The sequence below is a fragment of the Lepidochelys olivacea genome (assembly GCF_965140295.1).
Source record: "Lepidochelys olivacea isolate rLepOli2 genome assembly, chromosome: 14".
Taxonomy (NCBI): domain Eukaryota; kingdom Metazoa; phylum Chordata; order Testudines; family Cheloniidae; genus Lepidochelys; species Lepidochelys olivacea.
Window position 1 is genome coordinate 39,006,259 of NC_140424.1, and position 19,466 is coordinate 39,025,724.

At 51.2% G+C, this 19,466-nt stretch overlaps 1 protein-coding gene across 4 annotated transcripts in view; it reads left to right on the plus strand.

The window, feature by feature from the left end:
• Window positions 1-19,466, plus strand: part of LOC311530871 (zinc finger protein RFP-like) — a gene marked incomplete at its 5' end in the record, with an annotated part of 49,467 nt that overhangs the window by 12,606 nt on the left and 17,395 nt on the right. The window contains 2 exons of one of the 4 annotated variants that reach the window (XM_084647853.1): window positions 17,696-17,836; window positions 19,210-19,319. The exons of 1 other annotated variant lie outside the window; for it this stretch is intronic. In XM_084647853.1, the coding sequence (XP_084503979.1) occupies window positions 19,220-19,319 (100 nt within the window). Of the gene's footprint in view, window positions 1-17,695; window positions 17,837-19,209; window positions 19,320-19,466 lie in introns of those variants that run through there. 2 more of the 4 variants (XM_084647854.1, XR_014714103.1) reach the window with 2 other exon arrangements.

Sequence of the window (19,466 nt, forward strand, 5' to 3'; positions counted from 1 at the left end):
GCGCCGTTTACACTTGCACTTGCCACAGCAAAACTTTTGTGGTTCAGTTGCAAGTGTAGCCTAAGCTACAGCCCTGAGCTCTGCCTTGCCCGCAGTGAGGGCACTCTGCAGGCAGGCCGTACAGCGCAGGCTGGCACTGCGTGATGGCACAGCTGAGATTCAATTCCATGCAGAGAACGACATTAAAAAAAAGTTCAGGTGGCGAAGTCAAGCATGTAAACACTGTGAAATGCCAGAATTAAGGTGCCTGAACAGCCACATCACCAGTATCAAGAGTCGACAGCTCAGGTAAGAGCATCAGAGGCAGGATTTTTAGTGCAGTCACAGTAGCTTTATTTCTCTGTGGGCTCCATGGGAGTGTTGACATTGACTCCGATAGAAGCAAGATCAAGCCCTATATAGGCAACCTGGGGGCTTGGAGCCAACTGCTAGAAAGGTCCAGGTGCTGCACCTTGGTTTCTGCTGCATTGTTTTCCCAGAAGCCACTGGTGTCCAGACTTTTTGGCTTACTCTGACAAGCTGACAAGTTGATCTCATTTTGAAGGTACAGCCTGAGCCTCTCCATTTTGATGGCACAGTCTGGGGACACACATTGTCAGGCTGTAGGAGGATTCGGGTTTTATCTTTGACCCCTGCCCCTCGTAGTTTATGCAGCTGTAGCCATGGATCTCAGCATGCTCAGAGCTGCACACCTCAGGGGGGCATGGGAAGGAAATGCCTTGGGGACGTTCCCCTCTGGGAGCCCCATGACCCGCTCCTGGGGGCACACAGATCCCAGAGCTCTTCGGCTTCGTTGGAGGAATTTACAGTGTCTGCTATGACTCGGAAAGCTGCACATCTCTTCAGCTACCTGCTAAGAGCATCCTGACCATTAACAGCAAGTTGTTGCTGATGTCTGGCTCACAGGCCAGAGAGCCCATCTAGTGGGTTGTAAAGAATGAAACATGGGAGGAGCACAGACATGACGAGAAGTTCATACCAGGGTGGTTTGATCAGGGGTTCATGGGCGCACTGACGTCCGCAAAAACCCTGCAGTGATGTCTTCTGTCCCACAGGGCTGGGCTTGGCTCCCTGCTGTGGGTGTTGTGACCTGGGGGCTCTGACCACTTGCAGCAACACCTTCCACCTCTGCACTGTGACCCTAAACCCAGACTGGTGGAAAGGGGCAATGGGGGGAGGGGCTATAGTGTGAGCCTGCCCCTCACTCAGCCTGCAATGGGGAGCCAGGCACAGCCCCATGGGACAGGACACAGCACTGCAGAATGAGTGTGGGCTGGGCTCACTCTCCAGCCCCCTGCCCTCTGGCCTCCCCTCGGCACTTGGCTAGGATTGGGGCTGCGGTGCTGAGGCAGAAGGTGCTGTTGTGGTTGGTCTGAAGAGGAGGAGGAGGAGGAAGAGGCAGTGGCTGAGTGAAGTGGTCGTTAGGGAAGTCCATTTGTGCAAAGCCATCCACGATGTCACGCATGTTGCCCAGAGTCACGGCCTTTCAGAGTCCAATGGTCAACTTTCCCACTCCGCACTGGTAAGTGGCCGATCAGTAGCAGTCTGGAGTAGCTAGCTTCCACAGTGCAATCACCATGTGCTTCTCCAACGACAGGGCAGCTCTCATTCTCATGTCTTTGGGCTGCAAGGCTGGGGCAAACTCATCACACGGTCCCACGAATGTGGCTTCCTCATCTGAAAGTTTTGCAGCCACTGCTCGTCATCCCAGACGTGCATGATGATGTGATCCCACCACTCAGTGCTTGTTTTCTGAGCCCAAAAGCGGTGTTCCACTGTGGTCAGCACCTCCATGAATGCCACAAGGAATCACGTGTCGTAGCTACTACACATGGGAAGATGAATGTTGCACTCCTCTTGCCTTTGTAGCTTAAGGAATAACTCCACTGCCACTCGTCATGTTGTGACACTCTGTACCTTAGGGGAACACCCTGCACCCCCATGTTCATCCTTATAATATGATTGTGTGGTATCCAATGCAAAGTTTGTCATCTTGGGTGTCTTTGGAAGGCTCATGATGCACTGAGCATTGTTGTTATAGTAATGTTATAGGTTGTAATTTCAGGTATATAGTTATGAGGCTGAAAATGTGTCCTCATGGCTTAAAAGAAGCTCAGGCAAAACTCTCCAGGAGCAGAGGGGCAGTACACACCTCATCAGGGTATGTATGGGACAAACCCAGCCCAGCTTCACAGGAACAAAGGACACTGGCCTAGGCAGCAACAAAGGATCTATTGGACTCTCAAGTGAGTCACCCCCCTTCCCTTGGTCAGTTTGGGACTACAGTGAGGTAATGCTCACCTGACTCTGAAGCGGGAGGGGGGGGAAGCCAAGAGGGAAGAAAGAACACGATAAAAGGGAGAGACCTTTGCCATGCTCTTTCTTTTCCACCTACATCTACAGACACCACCACCAAGTGACTGAAGCACTGATCAAAGGGGAGAGCCTGGTTGAAGGGCAGCCAGCCAGCTGTGGTGAGGCGTATCTTAGTTTGTAAGGGAACTGAAAGTGTTAAGATCAGCTTAGAATGTGTTTTGTTTTTCTTTCATTTGACCAAATCTGACTTCTTGTGCTTTGACTTATAATCACTTAAAATCTATCTTTTGCAGTTAATAAATTTGTTTGTTTATTCTACCTGAAGCAGTGTGTTTGGTTTGAAGCATGTCAGAGCCTCCCCTTGGGATTTCAAGCCTGGTACATATCAATTTCTTTGTTAAATTGACAAACTCATATAAGCTTGCAGCGTCCAGCAGGCGTAACTGGACACTGCAAGACGGAGGTTCCTAGGGTTGTGTCTGGGACCGGAGATATTGGCTAGTGTCCTTTGATTGCAAAATGCAAGCAGCGGCTGGCCAAAAGTGCTCACTCATGTAGCTGGGAGCAGCTTACATGCTAGAGGCTGTGTGTGAACAGCCCAGGAGTGGGGATTCCCACAGCAGAGCAGGGTAAGGCTGGCTCCCAGACTCAAGGATTGGAGTGACCTAGCAGATCACTGGTCTAGACAACACCAGGGGAATGTCACAGTGTCCCATCTATGTGCTTGACTAAGCTGTCTGCAATATGGGGCTACTCATGCATATGTAACCCACTATTTTTTGTGGATGTTGTGTGGACGGTAACAGCCTACTGCTGCTGCCAGCTATTGTAACTAGTTCTTTAGTTCAAGTGGTGAAGAGCTGCGCTGCAGTGAGGAAAGACCAGCGTTCAAACCCTTGTGATGATGTAGAGGATATTCCAATTATACTGAAAATAACTTTTATGTTTTAAACAGTAGGAAATGACTTACCAAAAGCTACCTTACCAACATTGTAAATAACAAGAATTACTGTGGCCATGGGGAGCATTGAGCATTTGCAGGATTCCTGTTTGCTAAGACAACCTAGAGCCAGTGGGGTGTGAGTGTCCTGGGGAGCTGACCCATGCTTGGAGATCAGTGGTAGCTCCTGGGCCCCATATTCAGCATTATTCACATAGTTAAATGTGTCCAGAGCATCAATGTGGTGACAGTTTATGGTTCGGGCAGATGCCAGCCATAAGGGCGAATGGTGATGAGGGGAAACATCTCGGTTGGTGTTTCACAGGGTAGAGGCCCATCTGAGTGCACTGGAAATGCACATGCAGAAGCGCACAGACATTTGCACGCACAGCTACCAGAACCCCCCCTCCCCCCACACACTAACGTCCTGGCTCCTCTTCCCTCACTCATTGGAGGAGCCCCATTGATGTCAGGGCACCAGTGAGATGGCTCACGTGAACCAGGGCTGCAGGATGGGGCCCACGGGGGGGATTATGCCCACAACCAGCCCGTGCAGCAAGGCCCTTCGCAAGCACATTCTGCAGTCTCCAGGGCAGAAGCAGGTACAGAGCTGAGCTCCCATTTTCAGTGCACGAAGCTCCATCCTCCAGTTCTGAAACTTTGAGCCCATAAGTTAATTCAACATGGAAAGAGACTCTGCCAGTCCTAGCTCTTGCTGTGCTGTTCTCTGTGGCTGGGGCACTTCCCCTCTTCTCACAAACACCCTCCCTGCGGAAGTGCCGGGGCTGCAGCTCCCCACACATGAGAGATGGTTCCTTTAACCCTTCAGCTGCTGCAGATACTAGCTCACTCACCGCCCACTCTGGAGCACAAAGGGCCAGAGTCTTGGGCCAGGCTGAGCTGCTATTTCTGCAGGACCTGAAGGGACCAGGGCAGAGTCCAGTGGAGACATTTTCAGCCCCATCTGGGCCTGATCTGGAGATTAAAACCCTGCAAAAATTCCTGCCACAGAACGAACTTTGAAAAGCTCCACCCCCCGCCCACCCCCTGCCATCCTCAAAGACCTGAGGAAATTCATAGATTCGGGGGAGGGGAGCGATTTTGTTAAACTGGAGCTAAAGGCGGCAGGGGAGAGAAGTCTCACTGAAGGGGAAAGCTCCCCGTACTAAGAGAATATTGTAGTTTTCTCAAAACCACTAAGGTTCAAAAGCCTGGAGATTCTAAGTGAAGGCGACCCTTTCAAAACACACCCCAGTATTGGACAGTCTGCCAGTGCACAGTTAGGTCACCAAACAACCCAGGTTCTGTCCTGTGCCAGCACCAGCCTCTCACCCCCACCCCAGTGAACCATGAGTGTGTCCTGGGCACGGAGTGGGCTTCTGTGGGGGAGGACTCTTTCTAAATGAGCGTTTGTTCACGGAGTCTCCAGGTTGGCGGGAGCTCGAACAGGCCCACAGCCACAGGCCAGGTCTGCACTTGAAAATTAGGTCGACCCAGCTACGTTGCTGAGGGGTGTGAAAAATCCACACCCCTGAGAGATGCCGCTAAGCCAGCCTCGCCCCCGGCGAAGACAGCGCTAGGTCCATGGTAGATTGCTTCTGTCGACCTCGGGAGCTGGATTTCCTACTGTGCTGCTGTAGTGTTTTTAGTGTAGACATGGTCTCTGGTTGCAGAAACCTTAAAGTCTGACAGTCCCCTGGATTTGCATAGTTCATCTACCTGTGCCACAGACCCATCCAGCCATTACCATCTGGCAACGGTTAGGCAAGGGGCGAGTTCAGACTTCTATTTTTCTGCTGAACTCTGTCAATTGTATTACCAGATTGGAAAGGCCAGATCTTGAAGACATTTTGTAAAGGACGAAGTGGTAAAATTCAGACATGACTCGGAAGTGTGGGGCTACAGAGAGGGCTGAATCGAAGGCAAAGCCCAGTTCATGGCCTGAGTGACCACCCCTATGCCGCTGCCCATGGTGACTGAGAATGGAGGGTGAGTGGGAGGTTGGATGTGGGGAGATTAGGAGCTTTGTTTTAACTGTGTTGCGTTTAAGCTGATGGTGGGATATCAGTGAGGACAGAGACAAGGAGACAGACTGGAGGTTTCAGTCTGGACTGACAGAAACAGGCCCAGAGTGGATAGGCTGATCTAGGAGTTGTCAGCATAAAGATGATAATGAAAGCCATGGTTTTTAATGAGATTGCTCAGAGATAAGGTGCAGAGGCAGAAGGGAGGAGGGGAGGTGTGGAGTGAAGCTGAGGTGCATAGACTGTGAGCAGGGGAAGAGGAGGAGTAATAGTTTTACAGTAGTGCCTAGGGACCCCACTCATAGACCAGGGCCTCATTGCGCTAGGTGCTGTACAAAACCAGAACAAACAGAGAGTGGGATGCTTGTGGCTAGGCCCTTCCAGAGATGCATTGGGGACACCACTGGGATGATCCAATGGCTCTCCTCCAGCTGCCTATCGCAGCACAGTACTGAGGGCAAAGGGGAATTCTGCCACTGACTTAAGTGGGGCCTGGGTTCTCCCTGAGAGTATCAAGGCTGAAGGTCTCATTGCACTCGGCTGCAGTGACTGTCTGTGTCACTGATCTCCAGCTCTTCCAGATCACTCTCAGCCAGTTAAAGTGACTTTGCACCATAAGTGCAGTTTCAAGGGGATTTTGGAAGGTGGCTGTTTTTAACTGTAGAATTGTTTCGTTTGTTTCCGAAGCCCTTGCACAGGATGTGGTATGACTGAAAGAGAATTTATAGCTGTGCGGCTCACGCTCTGACTACAGCCGGCCTTTACGTCCTCTGCAGGTTCAGTTTCTAAGACACCAAGGCTGAGAATTGGTCAGAATTCAACTAAAAGAAATTCAGTTAGGACAAGTGCAAAGTATTTCATTTAGGAAGGACAAGTCAAATGCATAACTACAAAATGGGGAATAGCTGGCTAGGAGGTAGTACGGCTGCAAAGGATCTGGGGGTCATAGTAGATCACAAATAACAATAGGAGTCAACAATGTAACAGAACTGTGAAGAAGGCTAATATCAGTGTGGGAAGTATTAACAGGAGTGTTCTGTAAGACAGGGGATGTAATTGTCCCGCACTGAAGCCTCAGCTGGAGTAGTGAGTACAATTCTGGGTGCCCCTCTTTAGGAAAGATGAGTCCACAGGTGAGCAACAAAAAATGATCAAAGGTTGAGAAAACCTGACCTCTGAGGAAAGGTTGAAAAAACAGCTAGGCATGTTTAGTCCTGAGAAAAGAAAGCTGAGAGGGGATCTGAGAACAGCCTTCCAATCTGCTAAGGGCTGCTCCAAAGAGGACTGTAAATAGGCTTCCAAGGGCGGTTGTGGAATCCCCATCACCGGGGGGGGGGGGGGGTTTAAGAACAGGTTGGACAAACACCTGGCAGGGATGGTCTAGGGTTTACTTGGTCCTGCCACAGCTCAGGGCCTAGATTGATGAGGTCTTGTGGCCCCTTCCAACCCTGTATTTCAATAATTCTGTGATCCCAGACTGATGACAACAGCCCACAAGGTGTCCTGCAGAGAGCAGAAACCATGAGGAAAGACAGAAATTAAGTGGCCAAAACATTAGTGACCTAGAACAAAGTGGAGCTAAGGGCAGCAGTCCCTGGCAGTGGTTGAAAGCTGGGGCAGGAGGAAGGGGTGGCAGCCCTTTTAGTGCCCCTGGCCACCACCCTGTTCCCTCTAGTGCACATCAGGTCTGATTCCCCCCTGCCTGTCCCCTTGCGTCGGCGTTCACACCTGTGCAAAGTGAGGGCTAACTTGGTTTTAATGCCACTGTTGGTGTGAGAGGAGAACTCTGGCTGGCAGGGTTTACCCCCCACCCTGCCCAGGCGTAAATGGCAGCAGGAGGGGCAGGGCAGGGGAGAATCCTGCCACTGTTGCTTAAGGCCCCGGCTGACAGTCGGCATCTCCTTCCTCCTGATCACTCGCATGCCGTGGAGCTTTCCGGAGGAAGCCCGGTGACCATGTGAGTTTCCTTCACTACCGGCTGTCTCTCTCTCCTGCTACTGCCCTGCTCAGCGGCTCTGCTCAGCGGCTCTGCTTCTGCCCTCACACTGAATCCCACACACACACCCCAGCTCTCTCTCTCCCTGGGGACGTCTACGTTGCAGCTGAAGGTGGAATTTCCAGCTGGGGTGGACGTACCCCGTAAGCTTTGACTGAGCTTGTGAGCTAAAAAGGCCAGTGTCGCTGTGGCAGCGGGGGCAGCTGGAGAGGCTGGATGCTCAAGTATCTACCTAGAGTCTGGGGCGGGATCGTACTTGGGTGTCTGGCCTATCCCACCACCCGCACCTTCACGGCTACTCTGCTATTTTAGGTGCTGTACCTTGACCAAAGCCAGCACGTGTACGTCTCCCCTGATCCCTTTAGGATCCCTTGATGAGGGGGCAGGTCTAATTCAGGGAGATCAGGGGGTTAAAAAGCCAGCTCATAAACAACCAGAGCAGCTAGTGAAGAGAAGCAGCAAACAAGGGAGTTCTGTGAGGGAATTTAGAAAGGGAGCGTGATAGCCAGATAGACCTAACAAATAGTCTCTAAACTCCCTCCAGCCCTCAAGAAAGAAAAACACATATGTAAGCAGTGTCAGGATGAGCTCCACCCTGACATCTGGTGGTGAGGTGTGGCAAGTTGTGGAAAAGAACTTCAGGGGCCAATCTCATTTGCATAGGCACACCCACCCCGCCTAGAATGAGACCATAGCTGCCCAAATGGTCACTTTGGCTGCTGTGGGATCCCCAGTGTCTCTGTTATTGGGGCAGGAAGAATAAATTGTTATTACCCTGATTATGGGAATTGTGCTTGGAACTGTACGTGGCCTTTTGTTATGATAGAGGGATTCACCATCAACTAAGTAGCACTCGCTAGGCAAGGGTCATGGGTTCCAAAACTGTGTGAATGAAGAGAGGCTGGGGATAAGTATTAATACTTGGTGGCATGGGCCCTTTGGTGAGGGCCTTACATGCTGATTGCACTTCATCCTCTCTCCACTGTGGAATATCAGAGCTAATTTTGATTTCATTAGAAGTCTGGTTATAGGCTGCTGAGCTCACTTTGGGCTGACAGTGCACCAGCACTGGGGCTCCACTACTACAAGCTGAATTCACCTAAGAGCTGAAATCACTGAGTGTTGTGTTAAGTAGTGGGGGAGCCTGAAGATATATTGTGGAGCAGTTTGTGGGACAGCTGGAGTGCCTTGCGGACTGGCTGGTGAAGCAGTTCGACGTGGAGCAGTTTGTGGATGGCAGGAGCTGCTTGTGGGCCGTGGAGCTGAGCGAAGGAGCTCGTGGGGCGGCTGGCGGAGCGGAGCGCAGCTGAGGGAAGGAGTTCGTGGGGTGGCTGGCGGAGCGGAGCGCTGCTATGGGGCGGTCAGCTTCAGATCATGTAAGGTGCCTCTTACCCCCGTCCCATTTCCACCCTGGTTGGGAGGTAAAGCTCCACAAATAAACTTTCGAACTCTGGGGCTGCCCTGACCAGGGACAGAGACTTTTGGGGCATTGGACTTTTGGGACTTTTGGGACTTTGGGTGATTTGGGGTTGCTGGACTCAAGAACCCAAGGGAAAAGGGCATGCCCCAATTTGCTTGGGGTGGGTTTTTTTTGCTCATGGGTTGTGTTAGGAATCCTGTTGGTGGTGTTTCCCCAACATAATGCCACATTGTTTCTCTCTGTTATTAAAAGGCTTTTCCTACACTCAGACTATGTGCTTGCGAGAGGGGAAGTATTGCCTGTTGGAGGCGCCCAGCGGGGGTGGTATATATTTGTCCCAGGTCACTGGGTGGGGGCTCGAGCCGGTTTGCATTGTGTTATTGGAATGGATCCCCTAGATATTGAACCCGGCCCTTGTTGCTGCCAACTCTGACGGGCAGAAGGGTTACACATACAAGGAGCAAACATACAACCCCCCTTACGAGAATCAAAGTAATGCAGGCAGAAATCCAGCAGCAGGATGGGGGCTCTCCAGTTCATTACACTGAATGCAGTGTGTGTTATTACCTCCCCTGTGGGCAGGTGGCGTATGTGGGCATTAGGTGCAAGCAACCCCTGGCCCCCAGCGACCGAGTACAGGCTCTGGAGACCGGAGTGGCGGAAGGTTAATGGGGAGACATACATACACTGGAAGGAGAGATACCGGGATTTCTAAGACCATAGATAAGCCCCACGCAGTGAAACCCCACACCGTCAGACGCTCCCAGGGTGTGAACTATGGATGGAGGCTCCGGGTGTAAAAGCCTTCCTGCTGCCTGTGTCACAGATTTCTACCCAGCCCCCGGAAGGGTCGGGGGTGCGGGCTGTAGCTGTGCTGTCCGGTTTGCCACGTTCTTTGCTTGTGGGGAATGATGTTCTGGCTGTGAACACAGAAGGGCTGGATCAGCCCCCTCAGGTAGCTCCAACAGGCAAAAGGATGTGAGCAAAACCGCAGACAGAACAGCTGATGGGGAACGGGGGGGGGGGGTCACATTCCCTGGTTAGACTCCCAGAGCATGGGCGGCGCGTTCAATAGGCAGGGGAAGGCTGAGCCTGCCCAACCAGCCCCGCGTGGCCCCACCCATGCTCCGCCCAGAGGCCCCCTCCCTCCGCTGCTACTTGGCCCCAGCCCAGGCAGGCTGCTCCTCTCCCAGGAAGGGAAGCCGGCTGGGGCTGGGGGTAGGGTGGCTGGGACTTGGCATAGCTGGGGCTGCCCAGTGCCGGGGGGGCCCTGGCACTGGGGCCATGCCACCCAGCGCTCCAGAGCTGGGGGCAAAGGGGGGCTGCCTGCCACCTGCCACTCCAGGCCTGGGGGGCGGTGTCTGCGCCTTCCCCGTGCTCTGGGGGGCTGCTGCTCTGAGGCTGGGTACCGCTTTGTGCTCTGGGGGGCTGCATGCCATCTGCCAGCCCAGTGCTTTGGGGTTGGGGGGGGGCCAATCAGCGCTCTGGGTGGTGCTCACGGCTGCAGGGGGATCTGGCCTTGGGGGGAAGTGGAAGTGGGGACCATGGCCTCAGGTGGAAGTGGTGGCCAGGGGCCTAGCCTCCCTGAGCCGGTCACTCACCCACCGCCCATGTCCCAGAGCAATTAGGTGACACCCCCAGGTTTGCAGGCAAGTGGGTGAGATCCCTGCTGCTCCGGAGAAGGGACAGAACCTACTGACTGAAAGGGAAATCCGCTGGGCCCTACAGCTCAGCTCTGGGAATTAAGCTCTCTGCTAACCCATCGGAGGGACCCAGGAGCTGTACAGACCATGAGGTTGGCAGTGTCTCAGGCCACAAGGAGGGACACAGAGGCAGCTGCAGAGCACTGCCAATCTATGGCACCCAGCCAGGGGGGAAATGCCCAAGCGGTGGATCAGAAGCTGCTTGGGAGATGGTGAAAGATCCTGAGTCAGAGGGGAGAGGGAATTCAGCTCACCTTGACTCAGGGGGCGGGGAACCTCCATCCAGCATTGGGGCAGCCTAGGCACTGCATGGGAGGAGAGAGGGGGAGAACCAGGTCAAGTTTATATGCAAAGGTTTGGGGATCTAGCAGGGGTAAGAATTGGCATGAGAAAGTTCAACCCCATGGCATCTGAACTGAGAACTTATTCAAGATGGTTGACAAGCGACTCTATGGATTTTGGAAGAATGTTTGCTGGCTTACTAGCAGAATGTTTGTTATCTAAACACACCTTATGGAATTAGAATAAACTTTCTTGAATTAAGTTAGACCTCATTGAATTAGGGTTAATACTTTTGGGGTCCATTGTCTTAAAATTGCAGTTGTGTGAGTGTTGTTGTTGCATTGTATGTAGGGAGGAGGGATGCTAATGAACTTCCCCCATTATCAACCCTTGAAGTCGCTCTTTCCCCCACCCCCCAAGTCTGCATATGCTAGTTGGAACTGGATTCTGTAGAGACCCAGAGACAAAGCAAAGCTTTTTGTATAAAAGCCTGAGTTTAAAATGACACAGGGCCTTCTTCCTGGTCCAGCAAATGGACAGAACCCTGGTCCCCCCGAGGGCCCCAATCCTTAGGGGAGGACTGGAAGGACTTGGCCTGCTGAGGCCTCATAACATTGGGTGCTTGTTCTGAGCTGAAGCTCTGAGGAGCTTGAACCACAAGGAAACCCCTAAGTGGGGGGATGCCCGATAAGCTTATTAGCATGTGTGTAGGTTCTTCTATTATTTTTAATGTCATCTTTTTACCTTAAGAATAAAGCTAACCTTGCTTAGAAAGAGCTGGGTGGTTGTTTATTCCTGTAGCAATTACACTGTATCCATCTCTGAAGGGAAAGCAAGCAGGTGTCCGAGGGCAACCTGTCTGGGCTGGGAATTACACAGTGAAGGCAGGGCACTGCGCAGCCTGGACTTACCCTGGTCAGAAGGGAGAATGACGTGGGTCTCCACCCAACAGAAGCAATGGCTGGGGAGCTGGGAGCCTGAGAGTGGGTGCCCTTGCTGATTCACTGAGGGGAGATACAGGTGCAGTTGTCCTGAACTGTGACACCTATTTCTGTGAGAGGGACAGGGCTTAGGTCACATCCTGCTCGTCAGCATCACCCACTGGCTATCTTAGGAGGTGTCACAGATCCACAGGATCCGTGCTATGCCCCCAGCTTTGAAACAGTCTCTAAGAGGAATCAGTTCAGTGTGCCAGACCCCCTTGGGCGTCTCACTCCTCCTCCAGGGTAAGCCACATGGCCTCACCGCCTCCTTACACTGAGCCTCTGAGCTCCAGGACTCCTGCTTCACACGAGGAGCTCTGTTCAGCGAGTCCAGCTGAGAGACTCCTGGGGGAGACTCGTCCACTCTTCAAAGACTAATGCACCTCATCTGGCATTTGCAGGGACACTCAAACAACATTGTCCAAAGAGTAGGATTTATTAATCATCTGGAAACAGTATAGGAAGTCCTTAGGTTAGCACAGAGAACTGAGGGTTAAAGCATAGACCTTTCTATGCGGGTGCAATTCATCCCATCATCCAGATCATTCATAAAGATGTTGAACAAAACCGGCCCCAGGACCGACCCCTGGGGCACTCCCCTTGATACTGGCTGCCAACTAGACATGGAGCCATTGATCACTACCCGCTGAGCCTGACGATCTAGCCAGCTTTCTATCCACCTGATAGTCCATTCATCCAATCCATACTTTTTTAACTTGCTCGCAGGAAAACTGTTGGAGGCTGTACCAAAAGCTTTGCTAAAGTCAAGATATATCACATCCACCGCTTTCCCCATATCCACAGAGCCAGTTATCTCATCATAGAAGGCAATCAGGTTGGTCAGGCATGACTTGCCCTTGGTGAATCCATGTTAACTGTTCCTGATCACCTTCTTCTCCTCCAAGTGCTTCAGAATGGATTCCCTGAGGACCTGCTCCATGGGTTTGCTGGGGACTGAAGTGAGGCTGGATGGTGTGTAGTTCCCCGGGTTCTCTTTTTTCCCTTTTTTAAAGATAGGCACTCCAATAGTCCAGGACCTCCCCCGATCGCCACGAATTTTCAAAAATAATGGCCAATGGCTCTGCAATCACATTAGCCAACTTCCTCAGCACCCTTGGATGCATTAGATCTAGACCCATGCACTTGTGCATGTCCAGCTTTTCTAAATAGTCCTTAACCTGTTCTTTCACCACTGAGGGCTGCTCACCTACTCCCCATGCTGTGTTGCCTAGTGCAGCAGTCTGGGACTGCCCTTCTCTGTGAAGACTGAGGAAAAACAAGCATTAAGTACTTCAGCTTCTTCCACATCATCTATCATTATGTTGCCTCCCCCATTCATTCAGGGTCCCACACTTTCACTAACCTTCTTCTTGTTGCTAACATACCTGTAGAAACCCTTCTTGTTACCCTTCACATCCCTTGATAGCTGCAACTCCAATTGTGCCTTGGCCTTCCTGATTACACCCCTGCATGCTCTAGCCATACTTTTATACTCCTCCCTAGTCATCGGTCCAAATTTCCACTTCTTGTCAGCTTCCTTTTCGAATTTAAGATCACTGAAGATTTCACTGTTAAGTCAAGCTAGTCGCCTGCCATATTTGCTATTCTTTCTGTACTTTGGGATGGTTTGTTCCTGGGCCCTTAATAAGGTGTCTTTAAAATACAGCCAGCTCTCCTAGACTCCTTGCCCCCTCATATTAGCCTCCCAGGGGATCCTGCCCATCAGTTCCCGAAGGGAGTGTAAGTCTGCTTTTCTGAAGGTTAGGGTCCGTATTTTGCTACTCTCCTTTCTTCCTTTTTTCAGGATCCTGAACTCAACCATCTCATGGTCACTGCTGCCCAGGTTGCCACCCACTTCTACTTCCCCTACCAATTCTTCCCGGTTTGTAAGCTGTAGAGGAGCATGGCCCCTAGTCGGTTCCTCCAGCACTTGTACCAGGAAGTTGTCCCCAACACTCTCCAAAAACTTCCTGGATTGTCTATGCACTGCTGTATTCCTCTCCCAGTAGATGTCAGGGTGATTGAAGTCCCCCATTAGAACCAGGGCCTGTGATTTGGAGATTTCAGCTAGTTGTCCGAAGAAAGCCTTGTTTATCTCATCCTTCTGATCTGGTGGTCTATAGCACATACCCACCACGACATCATCCTTGTTGCGCTTGCCTCTAAACTTAACCCAAAGACTCTCAACAGGCTTTTCTCCAGTTTCATACTGGAGCTCTGAGGGGAATCATACTGCTCTCTTACATTCAGTGAAACTCCTCCACCTTTCCTCCCGTACCTGTCCTTCCTGAACAGTTTATACCTCAGACTATGGGACTTCTGCATAGCCCATGACTTCTCCCAGAGGGCCTTCCACCTGCCGGTGGACCTGTTCGTGACGACGCAGAACAGGCATTGCCCCCGGTTCTGTTCTGGGGGGGTCTGGGACGGGGCGCTATCTCAGATGCCCTCCTCCTGTTCTGGTCAGATCAGCTTCTCTATGCCTTCCCCACATTCCCTCTCATCAGCAGGGTCCTGGAGAAAGTAAAAATGGACAAGGCACGGGTCCTCTAATTGCCCCAGCATGGCCCCAGCGGCATTGGTAAGGGACCCTCATGGGCCTGACACTGGCCATGCTGAGGCCACTGCTGCTCCGCCCGGACCTGCTCTCCCAGGACCGGGGCCATCTCCTCCATCCCAACCTAGCGGCTCTCCACCTCATGGTGTGGCTGCTCAGTGGCTAGGCGGGAAGGAGCGGACATGTTCGGAGGGGGTCCAGTGCATCCTCCTGGAAAGCAGACAGTCCTCCACATGCCGCACCTACTTGGTGAAGTGGTCCAGGTCCTCTAGATGGGTTGGTGAGCAGGGTGTTTCCCCAGTGGCCGCCCTAATCCAGCTTATCCTAGACAACCTAGGGCCTGGCACCCTCATCAGTCAAGGTGCACCTGGCGGCCATATCGGCCTTCCATCCTCCGGTGCAGGGACACATGGTGTTCTCCCATGCTACGACTGGATGTTTCCTTAAGGGATTGGACCGTCTTTTTCCATATGCTAGGCCCCCTGTCCCACAGTGGGACCCGAACTTGGTGTTATCCCATCTCACGGGGCCCCCGTTTGAACCTCTGGCCACGTGCTCTTGGTCTCACCTCTCATGGAAGGTGGCCTTCCTGGTTGCTATCACGTCAGCCAGGCGGGTCTCGGAGCTCAGGGCTCTGATCTCTGAACCCCCGTACATAGTCTTCCATAAGGATAAGGTTCTGCTCCGCCCACACCCTGCATTCCTCCCTAAGGTGGTCTCCGCCTATCACATGGGCCAGGACATTTTCCTGCCTGTCCTCTGCCCTCACTCGTCCAATGAGGAACACTGCTCCACACGCTTGACGTGCGTAGGGCACTGGTCTTCTACCTGGAACAGACTAAGCCGTTCAGAAAGTCATCTCAACTGTTTGTTGCCTCGGCTGAGTGCATAAGGGGTCGGTCGATTTCCACCCAGCGCCTCTCCCATTGGATCACCTCATGCATTCACACCTGTTATGATCTGGCCAGTGTTCCTCCACCACCGATTGTGAAGGCATACTCGACTTGGGCCCAGGCCTCATCGGCTGCCTTCGTGGCCCACGTCCCTATCCAGGACATTTGTAGGGCCACTACTTGGTCTTTAGTTCACATGTTTACCTCGCCCTATACAATTGTCTCCCAAACCAGGAATGACGCCGGGTTCGGCAGGGCCGTATTCCGTCCCGGGAATCTGTGAACTCCTACCCACCTCCAACAGATATAGCTTGGAATCACCTATTGTGGAATACACAGAAGCAATCACTTGAAGAAGAAAAGACAGTTACCGTTTCCGTAACTGGTGTTCTTCGAGATGTGTTGCTCATGTCTATTCCACATCCTGCCCTCCTTCCCCTCTGTCGGAGATGTCTGGCAAGAAGGAACTGAGGGTGGGGGGAGCATGCAGCTCCCCCTATACCGCGCCATGGAAGCGCCACTCCAGGGGTCGCAGGGTGCTCCCCCTACGGGTACTGCTAGGGGAAACACTTCCAGCACCAGTGCACATGCCAAGCACACATACCTATTGTGGAATAGACATGAGCAACACATCTCAAAGAACACCAGTTATGGAAAAGGTAGCTGTCCTTTCTTATCGCCACCAGCTGCCTTCAACACCTGTAGCTTCACCACACCACCCAGCCCTGCAAACTACAACCCTTACCCACTGCACTCAACCCCCATCACCATGCATTTTAGCCAGCCAGAAGTGCAACACTCATTGCACAGCACTCCAGACAGGAAGACTGAGTATGAGAACAGGACATACGCAATCTGTGATTGAACTATTCCCCACCCCACTCCCTTGCCCTTTCTGTTTCCCAAGCAATTGTGTTCCTTTTCAATAAATGAATTTTATTTTCAATAAATGGCTTTTTTGGCTTTGAAAACATTCTTTATTATTGCATTAAGTAAAAGATACCTTAGCCCATGAAAGCAACAGGCACTGCAAGTCAGTGTTGCAAGCACAGATTCCTACTAACATTGGAACCACTGCACTTCACTCTCGTGCAGGGCACCAAACATTACTGGTGGCTTTCAGCGTCAAATTGCTTCCTCAAGGCATCCCTAATCCTTGCAGCCCCGCGGTGGGCCCCTCTAATAGCCCTGCTCTCTGGCTGTTCAAATTCAGCCTCCAGGTGTTGAACCTCCGAGTTCCATGCCTGAGTGAATCTTTCACCCTTCCCTTCACAAATATTATGGAGGGTACAGCACGCGGACATAACCGCGGGGACGCTGTCATTGACCAGGTCCAGATTTCCATACAGGCAGCACCAGCGGCCCTTTAAACTGCCAAAAGCACACTCCAGAGTCATTCTGCACCAACTCAGCCTGTTGGTGAACTGCTCCTTTCTGCTTTCAAGGCTCCCTGTGTAGGGTTTCATGAGCCACGGCATTAAAGGATAAGCGGGGTCTCCAAGGATCACAATGGACGTTTCGACTTCCCCCCAGTGTTGGGGCCAGCTCGTTGTAGAAACAGCAGGTCGCAGGGGCAGCATTCAAATTGGCATTCCTCAGCAGTTCAGGCTCCATTCCCGCAGACTGAAAGGGAAGACAGAGCGTGCAGTATAAGAAATGTTGAAAGATGGCGCCAAATGTGGACAGAAGCACAGGGATTCCTGGGATGTGAACCGATGCATCATGGAGCGTTGGGACAGGACCCAGAATGCCCCGCACCGCATGCCCCCTTCCCACAAGCCCCAGAATGGGAAGAGGTGCTCTGTGGGATAGCTGCCCATAATGCACCGCTCCCAATGCCACTGCAAGTGCCGCAAATGTGGCTACGCCCAGTGCGCTTGCAGCTGACCGTGTGAACACACTGCAGCGCTTTCCCTGCCGCGCTCTCCGAAGGCTGGTTTAACTCCCAGCGCTCTACATCTGCCAGTGTAGCCGTGCCCTTCGAGTCTTCTCTAACAGAAACAGCTCCAGTCCTGCTGAGGTGGAAGGGTCTGTCCCTGCAGACTCAAGCAATCTGGTGTCCCAAGTGATCTGAATCCGGGAATGAGATTGAAGAGAGTGTTCGTCCTGCTTTTCTGTGAACTAGAGTAAATGGAATGGCCAAAACAAACTAACAAACAAAGGCAGAGACAGCTGCTTCCGGCACCCGGAACCCGCCCGGCTCTGGACGCGGCTGGCTTGTGCACTGCAAGGGGGCTGCTGAACTTAGTTACCCTGAGGGGTGCGGGAAAGGGTCCTGCCAGGGTGGAAGAAATAAAGCAGCCCTCCCTAGAAACCTTCGTCAGAGGATTGCAGGGAACTGCCATGGCTCTGGGTATCTTGGCCCCCCTGAATGCTGGAGGCTGCTGGCTTGGCAGGGCCCTTCCAGCTCAGCTGGGCGGTCGCTGTTTCTTTAAGAGAAAATGTTAATCTCGTCACCTGACCGCCTGGGTGACTTGACTTTCGCTTTCAATTTCGGGCAGCGCTGCCAGAGGGAAGCCCCGGGCTCTGGTCGGAGCCCAGAGATTTCTCCCCCGAAGGGCGAGGAAAAGCTGGGGAAACTGCAGCGATTTGGTAGCCAGGGAATCAGCCCTGCAATGGGATCGACTGAAAGAGTCACCGACAGTGGAAATCATCGCAACAAACCCCACGGAGTCTGATCCCACCCTGGAGATTGTACAATTTCTCCAGAAGGACCAATCAGGTAGGTTAATTTCGCTTCAAAATGATTGCTTGTATCCCCTCATGTGGACTGCTCATTGCCTGGCTAGATTGTTACTAACACAACGATTAAATAACCCTGTGTAATTTGATTTACACGTTATGGAAACACTACAGTACAAGTAGGTTCACAACGATTGACACTCCGATGCCTTTCAGACTCTTGTCCTAGCGGCGTAACTCGGGATTTGCGCGGCAGGTTGGGTTCGAAATTTGTTTCTTTTGCGGGTACGTTTCATTCAAGAACCCTGGGCCCGACCTTGTTCTCAGTGACGTCCCAGGGAGATTTGTAACAAGTAACTTCCTGTACTGAGAATACCGGACGAGCTTCACTGTGCCACACTCCCGGCTGTTCTGTCCTTCTGCCTCTTAACGTGCCCGTTTCTACCTCTGCCTGTGGCGCTGAATCCTGTTGTTTCTGATCATTTTCCTTTTTTCCCTTGAAAGTATTTCCACAATCAGTCAAGACAGAAACTTGCATCCTGTTCTCCTTCTGAAGTGAGGGGGATTAAGCATGTGCCTAAAGCAGACCATGAGCTCAAGTGTGCTGCTGAATAAGGGCTTCATGACATAATTTAGAAAGAGGCATATTTACACAGCGGTTGACAGATCATCTCCTACTGTGTGAAGGGTGTGGAGGGGAGATTTCCTGAGGAAATCTATAGGACTAAAGGTAGTAAAAAAATAATTTTAAAACACATTTACAACAATAATTCACTTTTGTTTTGTTTAATATTTTATAGACTTTTTCATTTTTAATCAAATATTATTGAAACAGATTTTTTTTACAATCATTGTTACTCTTCTTTTAGTAAGAATAAGGGAGGGGTCAATAAATTGTTTTGATCAATTTGATTAGAATTTCTTTTTGGAATCAATTTGAACTATATATTCTCATTTAGCATCATTTCATTGAAAAATTAGAAACATTCCAATCATAGGAAAATTCATTTTTAATGTTTTTTTTTTAATTCATTTTCTAATGAAAACATCATTTTGTTTAAACATTTTTTAACTGCGGCCACTGGGAGGTGCAGGCGGCCGTGCAAATGTAAACAAACTGGCAGCCCACTAGTGGATTAGCCTGACAGGCCACGTGTGGCCCGCAGGTTGCCCACCACTGGTCTAACCTGTTGTGACGTTATTGACGTGAACTGGGACCGTATAGATCATTGTTACAACCAAGGTCCTGTAGTGGCACCAAATCTTGTATAAAGGGGTCAAATAAAGTGTCTAAAACAAGGTTATGGTTTGCTGGTTAGGATTATGCTATCATTTTTGTCTTAAATCATTGCAACTATGTTACATTCAATACACTGTTTGTTTTCTCTCTTTTCTCTTGTCATCTGGATCAAGTAACAGTGAGATGAAAGTTCTCTCAATCTGCCACAGCTCCAGAGCCAGAACCCTTCTACCCCATTTTATCATTTTCTTCATTACGTTTTATGTTCACAAGCTGGAATCAGGTAGGAATGTCCATGGCTTCTGCTGCTTCTTAGAGTATTGATTTATTTGTTTTGATTGATAAAATTTCTCTGTTTCACTAGTTTATTCCAAAGTGAACAAAAATTAGCACAAATCCCCAAGTGTATCAACACCAAGAAAATATAAAT